Source organism: Pocillopora verrucosa, chromosome 3 (genome assembly GCF_036669915.1).
Source record: "Pocillopora verrucosa isolate sample1 chromosome 3, ASM3666991v2, whole genome shotgun sequence".
Lineage (NCBI taxonomy): Eukaryota > Metazoa > Cnidaria > Anthozoa > Scleractinia > Pocilloporidae > Pocillopora > Pocillopora verrucosa.
In genome coordinates, this window is record NC_089314.1 from 13,426,803 (window position 1) to 13,445,561 (window position 18,759).

At 35.3% G+C, this 18,759-nt stretch overlaps 1 protein-coding gene across 3 annotated transcripts; it reads right to left on the minus strand.

Moving 5' to 3' along the window:
- Nucleotides 1–152: 152 nt before the first annotated feature.
- Nucleotides 153–18,093, minus strand: LOC131771965 (CCR4-NOT transcription complex subunit 4). 3 transcript variants are annotated; one of them, XM_059087862.2, is made up of 23 exons: nucleotides 17,758–18,093; nucleotides 17,586–17,654; nucleotides 16,108–16,173; nucleotides 15,850–15,896; nucleotides 14,733–14,822; nucleotides 14,008–14,068; nucleotides 13,823–13,909; nucleotides 12,819–12,860; nucleotides 12,674–12,732; nucleotides 11,723–11,786; nucleotides 10,988–11,055; nucleotides 10,647–10,697; nucleotides 10,465–10,483; nucleotides 10,295–10,371; nucleotides 9,098–9,306; nucleotides 8,515–8,551; nucleotides 8,159–8,244; nucleotides 6,003–6,142; nucleotides 5,816–5,885; nucleotides 5,129–5,239; nucleotides 4,368–4,436; nucleotides 3,332–3,429; nucleotides 153–2,774 (listed from the first exon to the last, which is right to left on the minus strand). In XM_059087862.2, exons 1-23 carry the CDS (start codon nucleotides 17,776–17,778, stop codon nucleotides 2,187–2,189), a joined length of 2,229 nt encoding a protein of 742 aa, XP_058943845.2. In that variant the 5' UTR covers nucleotides 17,779–18,093; the 3' UTR covers nucleotides 153–2,186. The 3 variants fall into 3 exon arrangements, with proteins under 3 accessions (XP_058943845.2, XP_058943844.2, XP_058943846.1); XM_059087861.2 differs by having other exon boundaries at nucleotides 4,338–4,436; XM_059087863.2 differs by having other exon boundaries at nucleotides 2,613–2,770; nucleotides 4,338–4,436.
- Nucleotides 18,094–18,759: the final 666 nt, after the last annotated feature.

An 18,759-nucleotide genomic window follows, 5' to 3' on the forward strand; every position in this document is an offset into this window, starting at 1 on the left:
TCATGAGAAGCAGAATAAAGGCAAATACTTTCGTAATCTTTGCGCATAAGACAGGTTCCTCTCGGCTCCCTCATTTCTCCTTTGCGGTTTTCAAACTCGATCTCAACTCGAGCAAAAGGGAAGCTCTTGAACAAAAACCACACCAACAATGATCGGTAAATTTGCTTACGTATTATTTTATAGTTTACTTTAAACAGGAGACTAACGACCAGTTATTTCCTACTTTATTAACGGTTGTTAACAAACCAAGCATGGAACCAAATCCTAATCTAGGATTTGTCTCCTTAAGGTGCCAAACTCGCAAGCGAGGCCAAATCTTAGAGTTAGAGATTTACAGCATAAATTCCCAGTTGGCACCCATCTTTCGAACATAGCTTGTGAATTTTCGTTCAATGTAATTTGTCACTGTGTGCATAGGATCTTGCAGATCAACATTGGGAGGGGTGTGGCAGCAAATGACGTAACAAATGTGTCCCCCAACCCCAACTAAATGCAGTAATAGTTTTAACTAAGACCTATTAACGCATTTCTGTTACCTAACATGACAGTTTCCCTACAGCATGTGTTTCGAGTCAAGACTACAATGGCAACTGTAATAAAGGTTTCATCAAAATCAACATTGTTATTATTGATGCTTCATTAAAAAATACAAAACAAGAAAAACAAATCAAAACAAACAAAAAAACAAAACAAAAGCAAAAACTGAAAAAACTAACATGTCTTGCCAAGTAACCAGCTCAGGAATTAACTTCAGAGAAGCCATTCTAGTCGTGACTGGCTCTATCATGCGTGACAAAAACATAACCAGTTCTCTTAACGTTACCTGTTCAATTACAACACCACCTATTGAAATTAGTTCCTTCCCATTTAGTGCATGCTGTAGTTTAATAAATATTCATGCCTGAGAAGCTCGCTTGATTACTTCAAATGAAAGTTTAAGCACACAATTAGAGCAGATATAGTGTGACAGATATTCTGATGTTTACACAACTGCAAAGAAATTTCGCTATCACTGTTAAATTGATAGAGTATTATACAGATGCAGTATATATGACCATACCATTTACCATCAGCAACCATTAAACTTGGTATTATTATGAAAAGAAAAGAAATGAAATGTAATGAAATACAAACTACTTCCTGTTTAAGTTCTTAATGGTTTCTTCCTGCACATCACCACCTTCATGCACTTCACAAACATGCTGTATAGACATTATGTGTTGGGTTTCTGTCTTTTGGTGATTTTTATCTCTTAGCCACCATAACAACATAAACGGCTTTTGCTGTTTAAAATGCTGATGAAAGTTAGACAGGACAAATTGCAGAGAGCAATAGTTTAAATAGGAAAAGGGATCCTCATATTAAGACAGATGTAACATTCTGATTAAGAGATACAAGTTTTTGGCTCTCCTGTTCACTTGGTACATCTTTATGACAGAAATTGAGTACTTTTTGAAGTCTGAACCTTTTAGTGTTTAACAGCCTGTGTATACCAAAACCTTTCCTCTCTGGGTATTCTTAACCCACTAGCTCCTGTGAGTGACCAAAAAAGAAATTCTTGCTATATAAATACAATATCATCCAGACAAGTGATGAGAATTAAGAAAAATATCAATTACAGGATTACTAATGGAGCCAACAACAAATTCTCCAAACTAACATAATGAGAACCTTTAGTAGAAAGTAAGGAGAATTACAAATGAGACCTTGGGAGTTAAAGGTTTAATACTAAAGAGTACTTAGCAAGGTATTCACAGGCTGTTTAGAAGCTTAACAGTCAAGGTAAGCCAACAGTTAGCATAAGACCATTTACTCCAGAGATCTAAAAACTAAGTTTTAAACCATATATTTCTTTGCTGGTTGGTGCTGAAAATTGCTGTCAAGTCCAAAAATCTCCAGCTGATAATTTTCTTTCTTCTTGTAACCTAACTGGTGGGTAGTGTATTGGCATACTTAGGAGATTTTATTTCCCAATCACTCTTTAGAGTGCAAGTTTCAGGCCTTTAACCCATGGGTTCACCAGAGCATCCACAGTTTGAACCTGCACCTAATGAAAAGGCATCTGTTGTTCTCATTTTGTTTCAGTTTGTTTTGCAGTTTCTGGAGGCTGACTGACCTCCTACACCTCTCACTCATGATCTTGCTTTGATTCAGTGCCTCCAAACCATGTGCATAACACTGTTATGTCAATTTAAGCTTGTGCTTTGTTGCTCTTTCCCAATACAATTCCTCTGTCCCACAGATCCACTTGTAATATCTCTTCTTCTCTTATTGCAATATTGTGAAGGACCTGCCTTCACTTGGGAATTGTCTCTGTCTTGAAAAGAATGAGTTTGTTTCCTTGTAAAGCCTCTTGGTGTCTCAGTATGTCTGCTCTTGGTACCTGAATGTCTACTTTGTTGAGAGTGTCTCTCATCTCTCTTATATACTCCTTGATTTTGTTTGTACTGTCTGTTAGTCTCCTGTATTCTGCTGTCCCGTTTTTTCTTTTCAGTCTTGTGCTCCAACAATGAATTACCACATTGACTTGGAAGAGGGTCGTTTACGTCGATGATGGATAACTCACTCACTCTTGTTTTGTGCTGTTCAATACAATTTGGTAATCCTGATGAAATGTCAACTCTGTGAGTTCCTTCATTCATTGCATTTGTTACATTATCCCCTGAAGGCTCCAAGTCTGATAGTAATTCTTTTGTTCTTGTACTAGAGATCACCTCCTCTTGTGAGGATTCGTTACATGAATTTTCCTTCAGCTTCTCTGCTGACGAGACTGCCTAGAACAAGACAAACCTTACTGAAATGCCTATCACCTACCATCTTCAAAATTTAACTTATTTGTCTGAACATGGGACAAAAAAAAAATATCCTCCCCTCACACCTGCTGACTCAGCACTCCAACACTCTACTTCTGAACTACAGAACTTGCACTGAGCTGTCTCATATCCAGGATTCATATAGGAAAAGTATTCTGCCTACTGTGAGGATTGGAAAATGTCAAAGGAAGGGGGGGGGGAAGAAGGAGGAAAAGAAGGAGGAGGAGGAGGAGGAGGGGGTGGTCATGTCAAAAGGAGGAGAGAGGAAGGGTAAATAGAAAGATAACTGTTGACAAGGGAGTTGGAGGTAATCATGAAATGGATTGAAGGAAGTTAACCTGTGACCTTAGGTTCATCACACCAACTAGTGTTGACAGTTCAAAAAGAGATAGGGGAATAAAAATGGTAAGCAACTGCTCCCATTTATTGTACACCAGGATTTCATTATATTAACATTCTCATCATTTAATTAGTTTAAGCTGGTGCAAAGGCACAGCTAAGTAAGAAAAAATGTTTACCGCAGTGCTCTGAAGATCTGCTTGTCTCCTAAAAGGATGCATTCCAGGATATCCATTAGAAACTGTTCTAGTAATGGGATTGTTCCCTTGAGGATTACCTTGCAAAATCAAGTTAAAATAAATGAGAAGGGTTAGTCAGGTCAGAGGTATTTGAAGACCCAAAGTTATGTGTTGAATCAAAGAGAGACCCCATATTAGGGCAAAATACTGTAGGGTAATTTAGTATTACAACTGAGATGATTATGTAAATTAGCCACCATAAGGAGTTTTAACAGCTGACTTTTTGAGCATTAGTCCTCAGTCAGAGTGATGACTCAAAATAATTAAGTTATTTTCAAACACCTGTCTTTGACAGCTTTACATTTGAATTCTGAAAATTTTCTTAGTCTGAGCCCCAAGATCAACTTTGGATTCTGTCCTTATCTGCTATTACACCCAAGCTTTATATAGAAAAACATGGTGTCAAGAGTTAACAAACATCTTATTGCAGAACAAGAAGTTACACATTCACTCACAAATTGCTGAACCATTTACACCCTAACATCAGTATGCATATTCTCTTCACTGTTAGCTACACATTTCTAAAGGTACTGATAAGGTGAATTTGTACCACAATCAGAGTTTCTTTAGTTGGTGATCATTTCCTTAATTTTCTTAACATTAATGTTTGATTCAGGGTAGAATTGAAGGAAGAACTTAGATGCTAGTCACTCTCAGGTGTTAAACTGTTAACTGGTCTTCAGACAGAGGCATGTTTTCTTTCAAGAGTAGAGAACTTTCCCTAAAATGTTTGGAACTCACTTGGGTTTTACGACAGACTTTCCATCAACACCCTGCCCAAGTGAAAAAATTGGGGGGCTGAAAAATTTCTTGAAATGTCAAGAAAATTTCACTTGAGGCCAAATTTCCTTAAAAATCCCCTCAAAGCCACAAAATTGATTAAAATTCCCTTGAACTACTTTTGCTGAACACTGTAAGATACATGAAACATCATGACAGAGCTAACCTGTGTCAAGTGCTTTTGACCATAAAATACCTGGATCATCAAGCATCGGCATGTGGTGGCTCGTGGGTGATTTACATTCAAATCCTGGAGGAGGGCGACCTTTGGAAAAAAAGGATATGGATATCTCTGTAATTTTCAGAACTGGTTCAAATTCTGAGCTGGTTGCAAAGAAAATAAGAAATAATTTTGCACTTCAAATGACCCTGCCTGCCAAAATGTGGCACAGTGTCTTTGTTTTGAATTTGTCACAACACTAACTGGATTTTGAACAAAGCTCGTAATAGATGAAATAAATAGTATGACACAAGCTGTAGCAATTGTTTCAAAAAACTTACACAAAATTCTACAGATAAATAAAAAACTTGTTTCTAAACTTGTCCTAAAATTTCCTTGGATCCGACACTTGAACCACAGGATGACAAGCACTAAAAACTTATCACTGTTACACAACAACTCTGAGGATCAAAATAGATTGCTCTGACGAAGGGTTAACACTCTAAACATCAGCTTTTAAGCTCTTTATGGTAGTCAAAGTTTTTTGTTATCAACCTAGTTGTTAGTACTAAACTACCCTGTTATACTCTTCCACCCACACAGCACCACAGTTTCTTTATAAACTTACCCCCTTTATTCATTTGCCCCAAGGAGGGTTTGAAATCACAAGTTAGAAAAGTTATAAGCTTGTAGAAATCCCATATTTTTGGAGACAAAATTGCATTACACCCCAAAAAATGAAAAATCTCTGTTGCATGTGTCTTGTGACTCTGAAAGCAGAATACAAGATTACATACCTTGGAATGGATTTTGCGTTTGCTGTGAAGAAAAAGGCCAGTTAGGTGGATGCCTTTCTGTCAGAGGTGCAGAATGAGACCAAGAAGATTGTTGTTGAGGTAACTGAGAATCTAAGAAAAAAAATGAGGCATTCAGTCACATAAAACTTTGGAAATCGAAGTTACAGCATCTTAACTATTGCAATCAAACACAAAGACTTTAACTTAAGTTAATATTAATCACAAGTTTAACATGAAAGTAGGTATTTGAACCAAGCCAATAACCAATAATTCAAGCATTCAAGGTTGTCAAAAAGATTTTGTGTCACAGTAGTAATACAGAGCAGGCCACTCCACACAGAAAGCCCCTCCACGAGCAAAAGGCATTGGGAGCAAGAAGCATTCAGAGTAGCTGTGTATCTTTCAGAGTATGCAATGCATTACTGCATTACTGCATTACTACATGCATTACTGGCTTATTTTGACCACCCTGAAGCAAACAAGTTTTCTTAAAATAATGTATCCACCAGTAAGAAAAACATTCCCTTTCACTGGGAAGCAGGATGCCTAGTTGTTCAAACATTTCTTGCTTATATGATTGGATAGATGCCAAGATACTTTGCTAATCTACAAGAAAGCTTTGTTATCATAATTTTATAACAAACATACTCCATCACAAAAATCTGACATTGTTATTTAACAACATACCTGAGAAATTAATGTTTATGTTTGGTAGAAGTGCTCTAAGTCCATCTTGCCAGTTTTTAATATCATCACTCTGAGAGAGAACAAACATTCCAGAATTCAAAATCACAAGTCATAAAAATTAAGTACCAGTAATATATTCCTTCCACAACTAACAAGGGAAGAATTGAGTGTTTCTACTGCAACCTACATTTGGTGGAAATCCTGGGAAGAAACTTTGTGATTGTGAAGCTGTGGAAGTGTGAAGAGTATGTCCAGGCAAAGTTGTTTTGTTTTCTTCTTGAAGAAGATCTGCCAAACCTTTACTGCACTCATTCCAAGGATCAAACCCTTGCAAAAAAGGAAAACACAGCCACTATTACTAAACAGAAATGTTAATTTGATGACAAAAATAAAATTGCCGATGCCATCTCAATCATTAAATATGCAAGGAGTAAAGTAAATTCTATATACAGTAATGGTAATTGAACTAATCAACGAGCATGTCGCACTTGTTTGATTTGAAATCACAAGTATGATTTCAGACCAAAATTGCATGAAATGAAGTTCAATTACCATTTTGTTAAATCCATTTTTACATAAAAACAATTATATTGCTTGCATACAGCATTTGTTGGTTTGTACAAATATTTGATTGATCCAGTACTAAGCCACTTTGTACATGGTTCCTAAAGTCCTCTTTCATTTTCCTGCATTTCAATTGGTTACTAAGAGCAAGCCTTGAAATTTTATTGATTGTTTTGTTTTAGTAAAGCTTTCTAATCTGCTGCAAAAAAGATGCAGTTGCAAAAAAATGGTGCCATTTATGAATAAATTGCACTGGTGAAAGTCAATAAAATTGCAAGAATCACCAGTGATTTCAAAATGGTTATAATAAATCTGATCATCATCATATTATAATTATCATGATCATCGTTAATTATTTTTATTGATAAATCATCTTTACCAAAATCAAAGAGATCAAAGATACAGTATTGTGCAAAGTTCGGCGAATTCCATTATTTGTTCTCATGATGTTTCATCGAAAGTTTTCGAGAGCGAAAATTCAATTGAAAGTTTGAGGCCTCTTAGGCAACATTTTGTTTGAACAAAGGATGCTTTTTAGTTTAATTTTCGCCATGAAACGAAAATTTGCAGCGGAAAATGTCTTTTCGATCATTGGTGTTTGAAATTTTGCTTCAAACTGACAATAGACTGCTGCAAATGATTGAGTTTGCTTACTGTTCATGTAAGCAACACAAAATATACATATAAACATATTTCCAGCTTTTTTTCAGTCACAAGGACGGAGACACTTCATATTTGAGACTAAACACAGCAGACAAAAGGTCAAACTACCAAAAAGCATCATGTTCGATTCTTGGCTCGATCTTTGTATGACAATGAAAGTAAATTGGAAAATACAGTAATTTCGACTAAGATACATGTTGCTGGTCGTCTTGTCATCCCTGTGCATTTGATGATCGACGAAAGTTTTTGCATCCATAGACAGCTTTTGAGGTCTTCCCGATCAAGGTAAATTTGCCACGGAACCAGTTAGACGCAACCTTTTAATGATGCGTGTGATGCTAGAAAAGCTCACTCATAACCCTTCCCATTTTAACGCCCTCAGTATTTCAGCTGGGTGAAGGCCTTGCTTGTAAAGGATCTCAATTCTTTTTCTAGAATAATTTGAAACTTTTGCCATGATGACTATCAAAAGTAGAGTATGTAAATGATCCCAAACCCATTGACACAATTGAGTGTTGCCATGGTTGCAAACAACATAGGTCGCACAGAGACTGGAATTGTAGCAGAAAATTCCACAGGAGTATTACATAGAGCAGTAACAAACCACAAATTCAACCAAATCTTTTTGAGAAGAATGAACAATAGCAACACAGAACAAATTTTCACTCAAAATTCGAGTTGCATTTTTGCCATCAAGGAATATGTCACTGAAAGTTTGGGCTGTTCAAAACAATACATGCCTCAAAAATTCATGGAAATGTCATCGAAGTTTCATTTTGGTCAAGAATTCATCAAAAAGCTATCACCCGATCAATTACTTTTGCACAATACTGAAGGTGTTGTTGTCAGGTAGCCTACAGACCCAGGGTTGTAGCTAAGAAATTAGGCTGCCGACAAACATTTCGAGTAATGTGATTCAAAGATAGCTTTTGATACCGATGATTGCAAGCACGTAACATCAAAAGTGTGCATTGTGCTTTACTGAGGGAACATTGGCCAAAACTTCAGCCAGCAATTGCCACTTTTTTCATCTGACAAATTTGCCTGCAGCTGAAGATAGCTACAACCCTGGAGACCAATCAGATCAATCTGATGTGATGCAAATCATGGCAGTACCTAAATCATCTTCCCCATAAACTTTCAGATGTAAATTAGACAGGCCCAGACCACTGCACAGATCAGCAGAGAACAGACTGGAAGTACTGCAAAGAAAAAATGAAGGAAATGACAATCGGCCAAAAGTAATCTGTACTTTTAGGAAAAAATCATATTGACAGAAAGAAGGCTAGGAAAGAAAAATAGCAGGTAGCTGATATGATGCTGCACTTTGCTCGACCTAAGGGATGAGTCAAATACCTCTCAGAATTTAACAACAAAGTCACTGATCTCTGTGCTTTAAGTTTTCAGTCACATACTGTTTTTCAAATTTATATCACAATTTTCTCATTGTATTATTAATAAAAGCTTCTTACTCTAAAACGCGTCCAGCACTTTCTGTATTTCCCCAACCTGTAAATGTAACAGCAAAGTTGTCAGCAAAAACAACTGACTTTTGTTACAAAGGGTCCCATTTAAAATAATGGTCAAAATGTGACAGGATTGATTATCAGCCCCTGAAATTTTTTTTCCAACCAACACAATATCTTTCTAATGAAGGACAACTTTTGCTATTTTTCTAATCAATAATTAGTTGGTGAACGGATGAAAAAACTGTTTGAACGGATGTTAAAATCGTTCGAACAGATGTCAGAACCATTCGAACAGATGTTGCAATACTTCGAACAGATGCTAATGTATTTCAAACGGATGTGCAAACTGTTCAAACGGTTTGTTGAACACTTTGAATGGATTTTTTTAGGCGTTTGAACAGATGACAAACGGATAACGAACAGTTTACCCGTTCAAACAGATAACTGTTAGCATCCGTTTTGCCTTTCACAGTCACAATTGATTTGCAAATGAAAAGAAAAAAAGTCATTTTGTCACTTGACACTGCCATGAATAACATGTTGAAACACACCACAAATCTCCAATAAAAAAGCCAACAATTCTTACCTGTATTGCTGTAGGTTGACTGTGGATGGTTTGCAGGTTTTTCTTGTCTTATGGTGTCAGATGGCTTATGTTCTGTTGCAGTTTTAGTCAGAGATGGGAGACAAGATTCCTCCCAGTCCTCCTCCTCTTTTCTTTCTGCAACTGAACTACCTTCATTTTCTAAAGTACTTTGACAGGCATCTCCTTCTCCATTCTCATCTTTGCCAGCCCTTCAACAGTCAAAGGTAAAGGTTAGAAAGAGTCGAGTATGCAGTAAAGCTAAGAGGCCAACAGGGCACCAGAGCCCAGTCTCTGTAGCACGAAGCAACAAAGCACACTACTGCTACTCTTGAATGAATGACTGGTCCATGCCAAAGTACCCCACACACCCACTTCCTCCCCCCCAGCATTTTGTCCCCATTCCCTGACAGTTTGCTGTCTGAGCATAGGTCATCAATTAACTCTTAAACTCACAAGATCTGTATGTTAATTCTCCCTTCTGGCTGCTACTCATTTCCTTGTTAATCACTTCTGAGGGTTAAAGGATTGCCATGGGTATTCAATTAAACGCCACAGCATCTATTAAATTTTTCGTGATTCAAATGTGGCATTTATTCCAGGGTGGCATTTATTTTAAATCCTATTTATTTCTTGCATACAGTAGTAAGGTGACTGACAATTTTAATTTTAAAAAACAGAAAGATGTTTTAGTACTTGTCTACAAAGTCATATTTTTATATCATTCTCAAATTTCACTATTTGCATGTCAATACTACTGCAACACAAATCTAATGTCAGATATGCTTTCTCAACATCAGAACTGGTACATTCAAAAGGATTTGTATCTGGTTCACTCAAAATTTCCAACTGCAATTGAAGCATTGATCGTTGTGTGCTTTTTGAGTCTATTACTAGAATGAATGCCTCATCAGGATGGGGTGTTTATTCAAGGGCGGCATTTATTAACTCACTCAATGTGTTGGTAAAACATTACGTCCAAGGTGAGTTGAGAAAATCATGCAACGTTGGAAAGATTTCACCCAATCAAGCACTTGTTTCAGCTTGTAGAAAACCAGACTTTTAAGAATTCATCAGACTTCAAAGTTATGTAACTTTGTTTCCTTATTTCTTCCCTTTTTCAGGAAGTCGAGACTATACACGAACCCTGTGAGAGGTATACAAGAAAATCAGGTCATGAATGAAATCATTTACATGTACCATGCTGCTTCTGATGTTAGACGAGGAGACAATCTGTATTCACCACCATCATCAACCGGCCATTCTTCATTTTTATCCTTAAAAAAAACAAAGCCAAGTAATCAAAACATCTGCAATCCTTTTTTTAAAAGAATTTATATGACAGTATTAATACTAAAATGCACACATACCTTATCACTGCTAAGACCCCTGGAATCATAAAATTACAGAAACTGTGTAAGTTAGTCATGTTAACAGTGGAAAAGATTCCTTATCTACTTTTTTCTATTTATGATGAAACAAAATTGTTGCAATGCTGACATCTTCAAACTATTAGAACAAACAAACCAATCAGGTTATTAAAAAAACTCACATTTTCTTTGAATAAAAAGCAATTAACTGCTGTTCATATTCTTGATGTTTTCTGCAAAAGAACCACAGTAACAACAGTATCAATATTCAACACAGTAGATTGGTGCAGTGACTAAAATGCCACAAAATTCTTAGAAGGGTAACTTAATATGTTTTGAAAGCACATTGCAAGTTGAAGTGAAGGGAAGTGGGAATGGGAGGGGAAGGAAAGGGGAGGGGAGAACAAGGGAAAATTTAAAGGAGGAGAGGGGAGGGTAAAAATGGAACTATTACAGCTACAGTTGGTTTTATATGTTGTTGTTTTTAGAAAAAAATTGAAATGGCCAAAGAAAGGTTACACACCCTGCCTGCATTTCATCCTTTGTAAAGCTTCCTGCACCATCACCTAACTCATGAAGATACATACAATCCTGAAAATAATCAAATAAAAACAGCAATTTAATTATCCACTTCTAAATGTTCCTGAATGTATGAGTCCACCATGGAAATATTGCAAATGCATTTTTTTCCCATTGAAATTTTATTACTTAAAATTCCAGAATAATTTAAGGTTTTTTCAAATCTCATTGAGAAATCTATAGATGGTTTTCATTCTATTACAGGCGAGGAGTGACAATACATTTGAAAGTATACTGAAGCTCAAAAATGAATTTCTAGTAGTTGTATAATAATTTAAGCTTTTTCCATTTTGACACACAATTCATTTTAAACTTCAACATACATGTAGTTAAAAGTTGTATTTAAAAAAGTCAGGTCTACATGGTTTCAACCTAATTTGAAAAGCATTCCCTTTGTTCCAGAAACATGTACATCTAATTTACCATAATTTTGAAATTCAAATTAATCTACAATTGAAATTTAATTTCACTTGTAAATTATTACTCTTGGCTACAAAATAAATATGTAAGCATTATTCAGTAGTTTAATAGTTTCTGGGGTGATAAGAAATCAGGTTGTTAACATTGTTATCCATCAATCTATTTATATCAATTTTCTCTTTTCGCATTCTCTGAATTTCTATGTATTGGACAAACCAATTACCTTATCACAATGAACTAGTCCAAGGTTTTTACTTACTGTTTTAGGACATGGTATGTTTCTGAGAAAGTAACTACAATATTTAGTTGTCCCTAAAGAAGCCCTGTCAAAAAAAATTGATTAAAAAAACAATTACAGGAATACAGAATTATCAGTGGCAAATAGGATTGCAGTAAATGTACTGGTATTCAGTTTTTTTTTTTGAAGAAGAAGAAGTCATAAAACTTTTAGTATGAACAGATATCATTAGTATTGGTAATAACATGATTTTGAGGGAAATTTGGTGTTAACAAGTATGAGTAAATTTTCAAAGACAACAAAACTAAGCAGGCCCACAGGGTAAGTGAAATTTGTAGCCTTTGAAAATTTTCAAGTGCTTATTACACCAAATTACAAGTCATAGAGAAATCATGTTATTACTTGTTAATAATGTACATGAAAAAAATCACAGAAAGTTAAGACAGACAAAATTTTGAAAGCGTATGCATGCTACTAGTAATTTGCACTTGTGTTACAACTTTGCATTAGTGTTACACAAGAATGCACTCATTTTCAGCCAATCAGAAGCATGCAATTCTTTCATGTACATTATTATCATAGAAACACACACCCACATCAAGGAGAACTCACAATATCAACAGATATATCTATGTACTGTAAAAAAAAAAAGCATTGAATCTAAATAGAGCAATTTTCAATTGAGTGTCAAAAGTAATCCAGAATTGCTTTGGTTTTGCTTTAATTCCCTCTGTGAGGATTGATCTACAAAACTTGCACCACTTTCTCAACCAATCAGATGCCAAACTAAAACCAATCACACCATTAGTTGCCAGCATTTTCTGCACTTTAGGAAGTTTGGTAGTTCTCACTTTGAGTTCTTATTGGCTCTTGAATATTTTTTCTTTCTTCTGATTGGTTATTAGGATTACTTTGGTTTTAGCTCTGTGACATTCAATAGAAAAGCACTCTAATCAGGACACTTTGTCTCACTTTAATGTTCTCCCATCAAGATGAGTGTTACACACAGCTATTATTGCTTTAATTGCATCCTGTAAATAAAAATAAAATGTGTTGATACCCTTTCATCAAGGGAAGCCCAGTCTGGGCAAATGGTTGTAAAAATGAATGTGATTACCTCTTCTTTCACATATGTAATGTAAGCACTAGCACTGGGTCCCTTAATAAATAAAACAAACAGATAAGAATGATTAAAAATAATAATAGAGTATTATTTACCAACTGAATTACAAAACTTAAAAGAACATGTATTTTTCCACCTAAAAAGTTCAGGGGATATATTAAAGTTCACACGGCAACCAGGTGGACAATCAGACATAGTTTGATGCTACTCTGGTTTGCAGATTTAATGAAAGTAACCGAAGAAGTTACACTCATAGACCCAGGGGTCTATGAATTGTAACTTCTTTGGTTACTTTCATTAAATCTGCAAACCAGAGTAGCATCAATCTATGTCTGAAGTTCAGGGGAGATATAGTAAGGAGAAATAAGATGCAAGTCACTCTTTAGGGCTTAAGGGTTAAACCAACAAGCCTGTTCCAAACTTACAATTTGAAAAAATATTCTATGCGATGGAGTCACCTTATAACTTTCTCCACTTTCTCAAGGCAAGATGGAGTTAACACTTTAAGTCCCACTAGTGACCTAGGCAGAATTTCTCCTTACACTATCAGTATGATATCAAGCAGACAAGTAATAGGAATAAACTAAAAATATCAATTAGGGGATTATTGATTAATCCAATGCCAAATTCTCCAAACTAACATCACATAAATTGTATGACAGGTGGTAAGGAGAATTATTTATGAAATCTTGGGAGTTAAAGGCTTGAAAGATGGAGGTAAAATAAATAAATAAAGCAACAATGTTAGTCATTTCTGGATGATTGCAAGGGGCTGTCATGCTTTGAGTTCAGCAGGCAACTTTGGAAATGCTTGTGGTAAGCTTTCATTCAACCCTCTTTTTACTAGTTGTGGTGACAGGTGAATAGCAATAGTTTCATACCTGTGACAGTATCTGATGCCTGATGATTACCTCTACCTATGAAGACCTGCATGGTTGGCTTGTTGATTGTATTTACCATAATACTAGGTTTCCGAGTTGTTTTAATTCACTACTCACCTGGGGACCTGCATAATTTGTACTATTATTCACAACTATTTTGTGTATTTTTCCAAACTTGCTGAAGTACTCTGGTCTTTTAAGAAGCTAAAAGGAAAACACAAAGAAAAAAACACTCATAAAAATTTCTCTCAATTCTTGAACTTAAATCTATAGCACATGAGTACATCAACTTTAAAACATACCTCGGGATCTGCTAATCTTTGAGTTAGTCCAACAACAAATACCAAATTTTTCTGTACAACTCTACAAGAAAAGGGAAAATATCCACATTGGTTATGGTGCAAACTGTGATCCTTTTATGTTAGGGATATATACCCATTCACTCCTTGTCTGTTCCAATTGCCTTTTCCACAATTTAATTATCACATATAAGATTGTAATGCATATTTATTCTATAGCTGACAGAACAAACATGTATCTTTAAAAATAAATAAATAAAAAAATAAATAAAATAAAATTATAGGTTAAAAGTAACATAAATAACTTACAAGAAGAAGAAAAGCAGATCATACTTGTTGGAATAATGAAAGTGCACAAGGAAATCACTCTTTGTAGAGATGATTTATGTAGGAAACTTATATTTCTGTGTGTCTATCCCATTTTGAACACAGGCTACTTTTCAGTTTTTCAGGAAACAACGAAATATCACCCAGAAGCTTGTTCCAAAATAATGAGAAAACTGTCATGCAATGAAAGCAATTTTCCTTAATCCAATCAAAAATATCATATTAAGTCATTTGTATGACATCCCATTACCTAAACTAAAATTCATAGACTTTCTGAACCTGAAAAATAACATCATGAAATTCTAAAGCTTGCCAGGTCTTCCATCACCCTAGCAAATTGCACAAAGGCTAAAAAAATGCTCTGACAATGCATACCAGTGCATACTGATTTGCCTTCTCACCTCACATTTGCTAAGTGTTTTCTGTTCTCAGTTACTTTTTGTTTTCTTTGTACATCTTTCTGTTTCCTCTCTTTCAGAATTCTCTGTATTCTGCAAAACAAATAAAAGGGTATCACTGAATCAGAAAAATACAAAAAATTTTTTTTTCCATAATTTAAAATTTTTCATGAAGCACATTCAAATATAAATTTCCATTGTGCTGAGGGTTGTATATTATTGCAGCATTTTCTTTTTCTTCCCTCCTTGATATTATTTTGGTGAATCTGAAAGCTGAAGAATTCTAAAAAACTGCACAGCAAGCAAACAATTAATGCAAAGTTTTTGGGAGAAACAAACTATACATGGTGTGTCTGTATAAAATAACCTGTAACAGGTGTGGCTTTTCTCTTTTTTGATGTGTTTGTATTGAAAACCAAAGTATCTCTAATCACAACATGAGCATCATTGTCAAAACTAGGAAAAAATAAGTATCTCTATTTCCACACTTAACCCTTTCACTCTCATAATGCAACGAAACACATTTCCTTCTTAATCAGTAACAAGAATTTGGTGATACATGTAGATCAAGATTAAAACTTCTACCTGATAAGTTTGAGTTTTCTCATTGCTTGTTTGCTGGATAATGTATGGATATTATAGGGAGAAGTAACATGTTAATCACTCTTGGGAGTTCTAGTATAATACAAAATTATCATCATTTTGTTGGCATTATGGCGCATTTTACAAGCTACAATAGAAATTTTGGCAGACTAAAATGCCTCCCATCCTTTCTCAATGCCATCCAAAATGATAATAGTGGTACTACAGCTTGTATCCTTGGGGATAAATATGTTTTGGGCCATTCTAAGAATCATTTTAACCCTCTTGCATTGGCTTGGGTCCAAAATAAATGTTTAACTTTATTTTCTTATTAATTATGCTGAAAGCTTTTTTCCCTAATTTTCTATATAAATTATTTCTGGCCCAACATTTTAGCTCTGGCAAACACGTCATGATTTTGAATTGCTACATAGAATCTCTAAAATGAGTTGGGCTTGAAAAGCTGTATATTTGTTTGCTCAGTAAAACGTTGATCTAAAACGACGTCTGTCTATTAGAAAAGTTATCCTTTACTTACTCGTCTTGTGAAAGGGGTGTATACACTGCAGGATCTTCACTGTAGGGCTGAAAAGATAACAGAAAAACTAAAGTTTCACTGAAATAGCTACAAACAGCAACCAAAACAGTTTCCAAAAATAGAGGAAAAGGTACAAATAATCCTTTACAGCTCATCAACAAGGCTAGGTTTGAGTTTATTGTTTAAAGGAGCTAAATTGAGAAAGAAGTGCATGAATTTTGCTTACATACAAGACAAAATATGACACAACTTTCAAACCTTTCTACAAGCAGGACATAAGCCATTTTCATCTGTTCTTATCCGATGCCAGCAAAACCTGCAGATCTAAAACGAAAAATTCCTGGGTTAGGAAGACATTTCTCAAATCTATTAATTCCAAACCTACTTAAAACAGATCTTGCAAAAAGCATAATCTGCATTCATTCTCTTTCCATAAGTGTATTCTTCTTTTTAGAATTTTTCTTTAGAATCTTATGATGAGTTATAACTCAAGTCATGTACAGTATATTCTCTTGATGCTAAAAATATATTGATTCAGGAAAAAATTGGATGCAATTTGTAGTAATTATGTGAGAGAAAAAAGGAAAACATTCTCTAAAACTGGAGACCAAGATTTTTCTATCTATTGAAAGGTAACACTTGTAAAACTGGTAAAGGAATACAACTTTCTCCTACTTAGTATTCAGTTTATGAAAATATATCCCACAATGATTTTGCAGTTAGATAACCCACTAAAAAAAATTCCACGATGTAGGTAACTACAAGTAAAACAATCTGATTTGCAACATGAGAATTGCTTGTTTATAACAAGAAGCAAGGAAGGAACAGCACAATACATTTCAATATCTATGATTTTGTTCAAAATGATTTCAAGTGAAATTGAGCTCAAACTTGTGATTTGTTTTTCTTTAAGCATCCAGAGCCAAGTGGTAAACAAACTTAAATAGTTTGAGACCATTTTGAGCTTAGAGCCAATTTAAACTTCAGTTTCTAAGTGTAATCGTAACAACCGACAATAAAACCTCTTACCATCACAAGGTGAGAATTCCAAGTTCAAAAAACATTACATCCAAATACTCCTCTCAAGCTATATAAAATATCTCTCACTGTTCATGATAGACAGCAAGTGGTATTTTTCAAATTCCTTATACCAATTTTCTGTCGGCGTGAACATGGTGGCTTAGCTTTAGATCACATTAAATATATTACAGAGATTAGCACTCAAATGTACAAAACACACGTGCACCTAAGATCATAACTGAGATTGGAAAAGAAATGTAAATATATCAACAAATATTTCTTGATATCTATAATGGACCTTTTGCTTCGCATTGGAGTTTCAATTACTTGTAGCTTTTGTTATATTTAGGAAGAAATATTCCCGATACCTTCAATCGAGTACGTATAAAATTCACATATTCGATTGCTTACCATCAGAGGGCGTTAAATGTTAATGATGAATTATACTTGTGTAAGAACGGCACCGACTCGAAGAAACCAAAATATGCCTCAACCATTGAACCTGAACATGGCACTCGTAAACAGCAAATCGTATTATGGCCAATGAATCTAACAGCTAAGAATTTAGAACAATATTTGAAAAGTGTATAAAGTCCACAAGATATACATGTTTATGTATTAACATATTTGTACAATTACGCGTTAAGTTGTTTTGTACTGCATAGATCTGTTCACATGAGGCGTTTCTCTATAAATCACCTTACATTTTCATTTACCTGATATCCACAAGTGCAAGGGAAGAAATTGACATCGTCGATTTCCAACTGTTCCATACACAACGGACACTGCGTAATAATTACAGAACAGACAATTTATTTAGAAACTCCCGCCCAATAAACTCGAGATCAGCCCCAAAAAAAACTCAGTAAAATTCAACAGCACCATTACCTCTGCATCTGAAGCTTGCATGATGATTTTGAAAAAGCCGTCAAGGTAGACAGTTTAGTCGCAGAAACAAAAGGCAATTCGGTCTACAAAGTATTGTAGTTTAATTTCTTGGCGGGCCGAAGTAGACAACTTTCTAAACGTCTCACCGGAAACAGAAAATGTCGGCGGAAATTGTCGGTGCGTTCGATGGAGAGCGAGTTCTTCTTTCCCTGAGATTCCGAACGATTCAGAAATCCCCAAATACAAGAAGAGATGAAGCAGGCAACTTCTATTTCTTGTGTATAAACTCTTGCCCTCTTGCCCAATTTCCTTTCCTTCGCTTGTCATATCACGACTGTGTCATTTGCTATTTACGGCGCATGAGCCTCGCGCATATGACTAGTTTGTAACCGGCTGTGATTGCGGGCTATATAAAATGCGGTCTTAAATATTCTGCGATCTGATTGGTGGCCTAGTGGGTAAGATTGGTTTACATCGCGCCCTACTCGGAATTCCCCGCGAAAATTTGTTTCTTAGCAGTTTAAATTACGAGTAACTTATAAGTAACTCAAAACGTTAACAAGGGAAATTTTTGGGCCATTTTTGAAGAATAAAATGCTATGATGCCATACTAAGAAAAGAAGGCCTTCAGAGGAAATCTCAAGGAGAATTTTAAAAAAAATTCATAAATCTACACAGAAATTGCTTCGCGTAATCTTTTCATGTAATTTTCCCATTTTAACCAACCTTGTTGGGTAAAGGTCTTGGCGTTTCTATGACTTTAACCTGCTGACTTCGTCTTTCCCTTTTAAGGATTATTTAGCAGTTACAATCACACCCGCCTACCTTGATGGCCCCTTCACAATGGCGTCTGTTCATCATTATTATTAAACGGTTAATGGTTTTCACACGAGAGCAACATTTGACTTTGTAGTGTGATCGTTCGGGTGAGAGTAGTTCCAGCAAGGATTTTTTTGGTAGTAATCCCTCGAATCTTCTGACCACCCCGTTCGTTTTACTTGA

Excerpts from the sequence above, each read along its gene's own strand:
- LOC131771965 (XM_059087861.2), bottom strand. The coding sequence starts at position 17,778 with ATGCAAGCTTCAGATGCAGAG. Across the intron at positions 8,245-8,514 it reads AGTGCTGGACGCGTTTTAGA|TACTTCCAGTCTGTTCTCTG; the intron begins GTAAGAAGCTTT and ends TTTTCTTTGCAG. Across the intron at positions 2,775-3,331 it reads CAGATCTTCAGAGCACTGCG|GCAGTCTCGTCAGCAGAGAA; the intron begins GTAAACATTTTT and ends GTCTTGTTCTAG.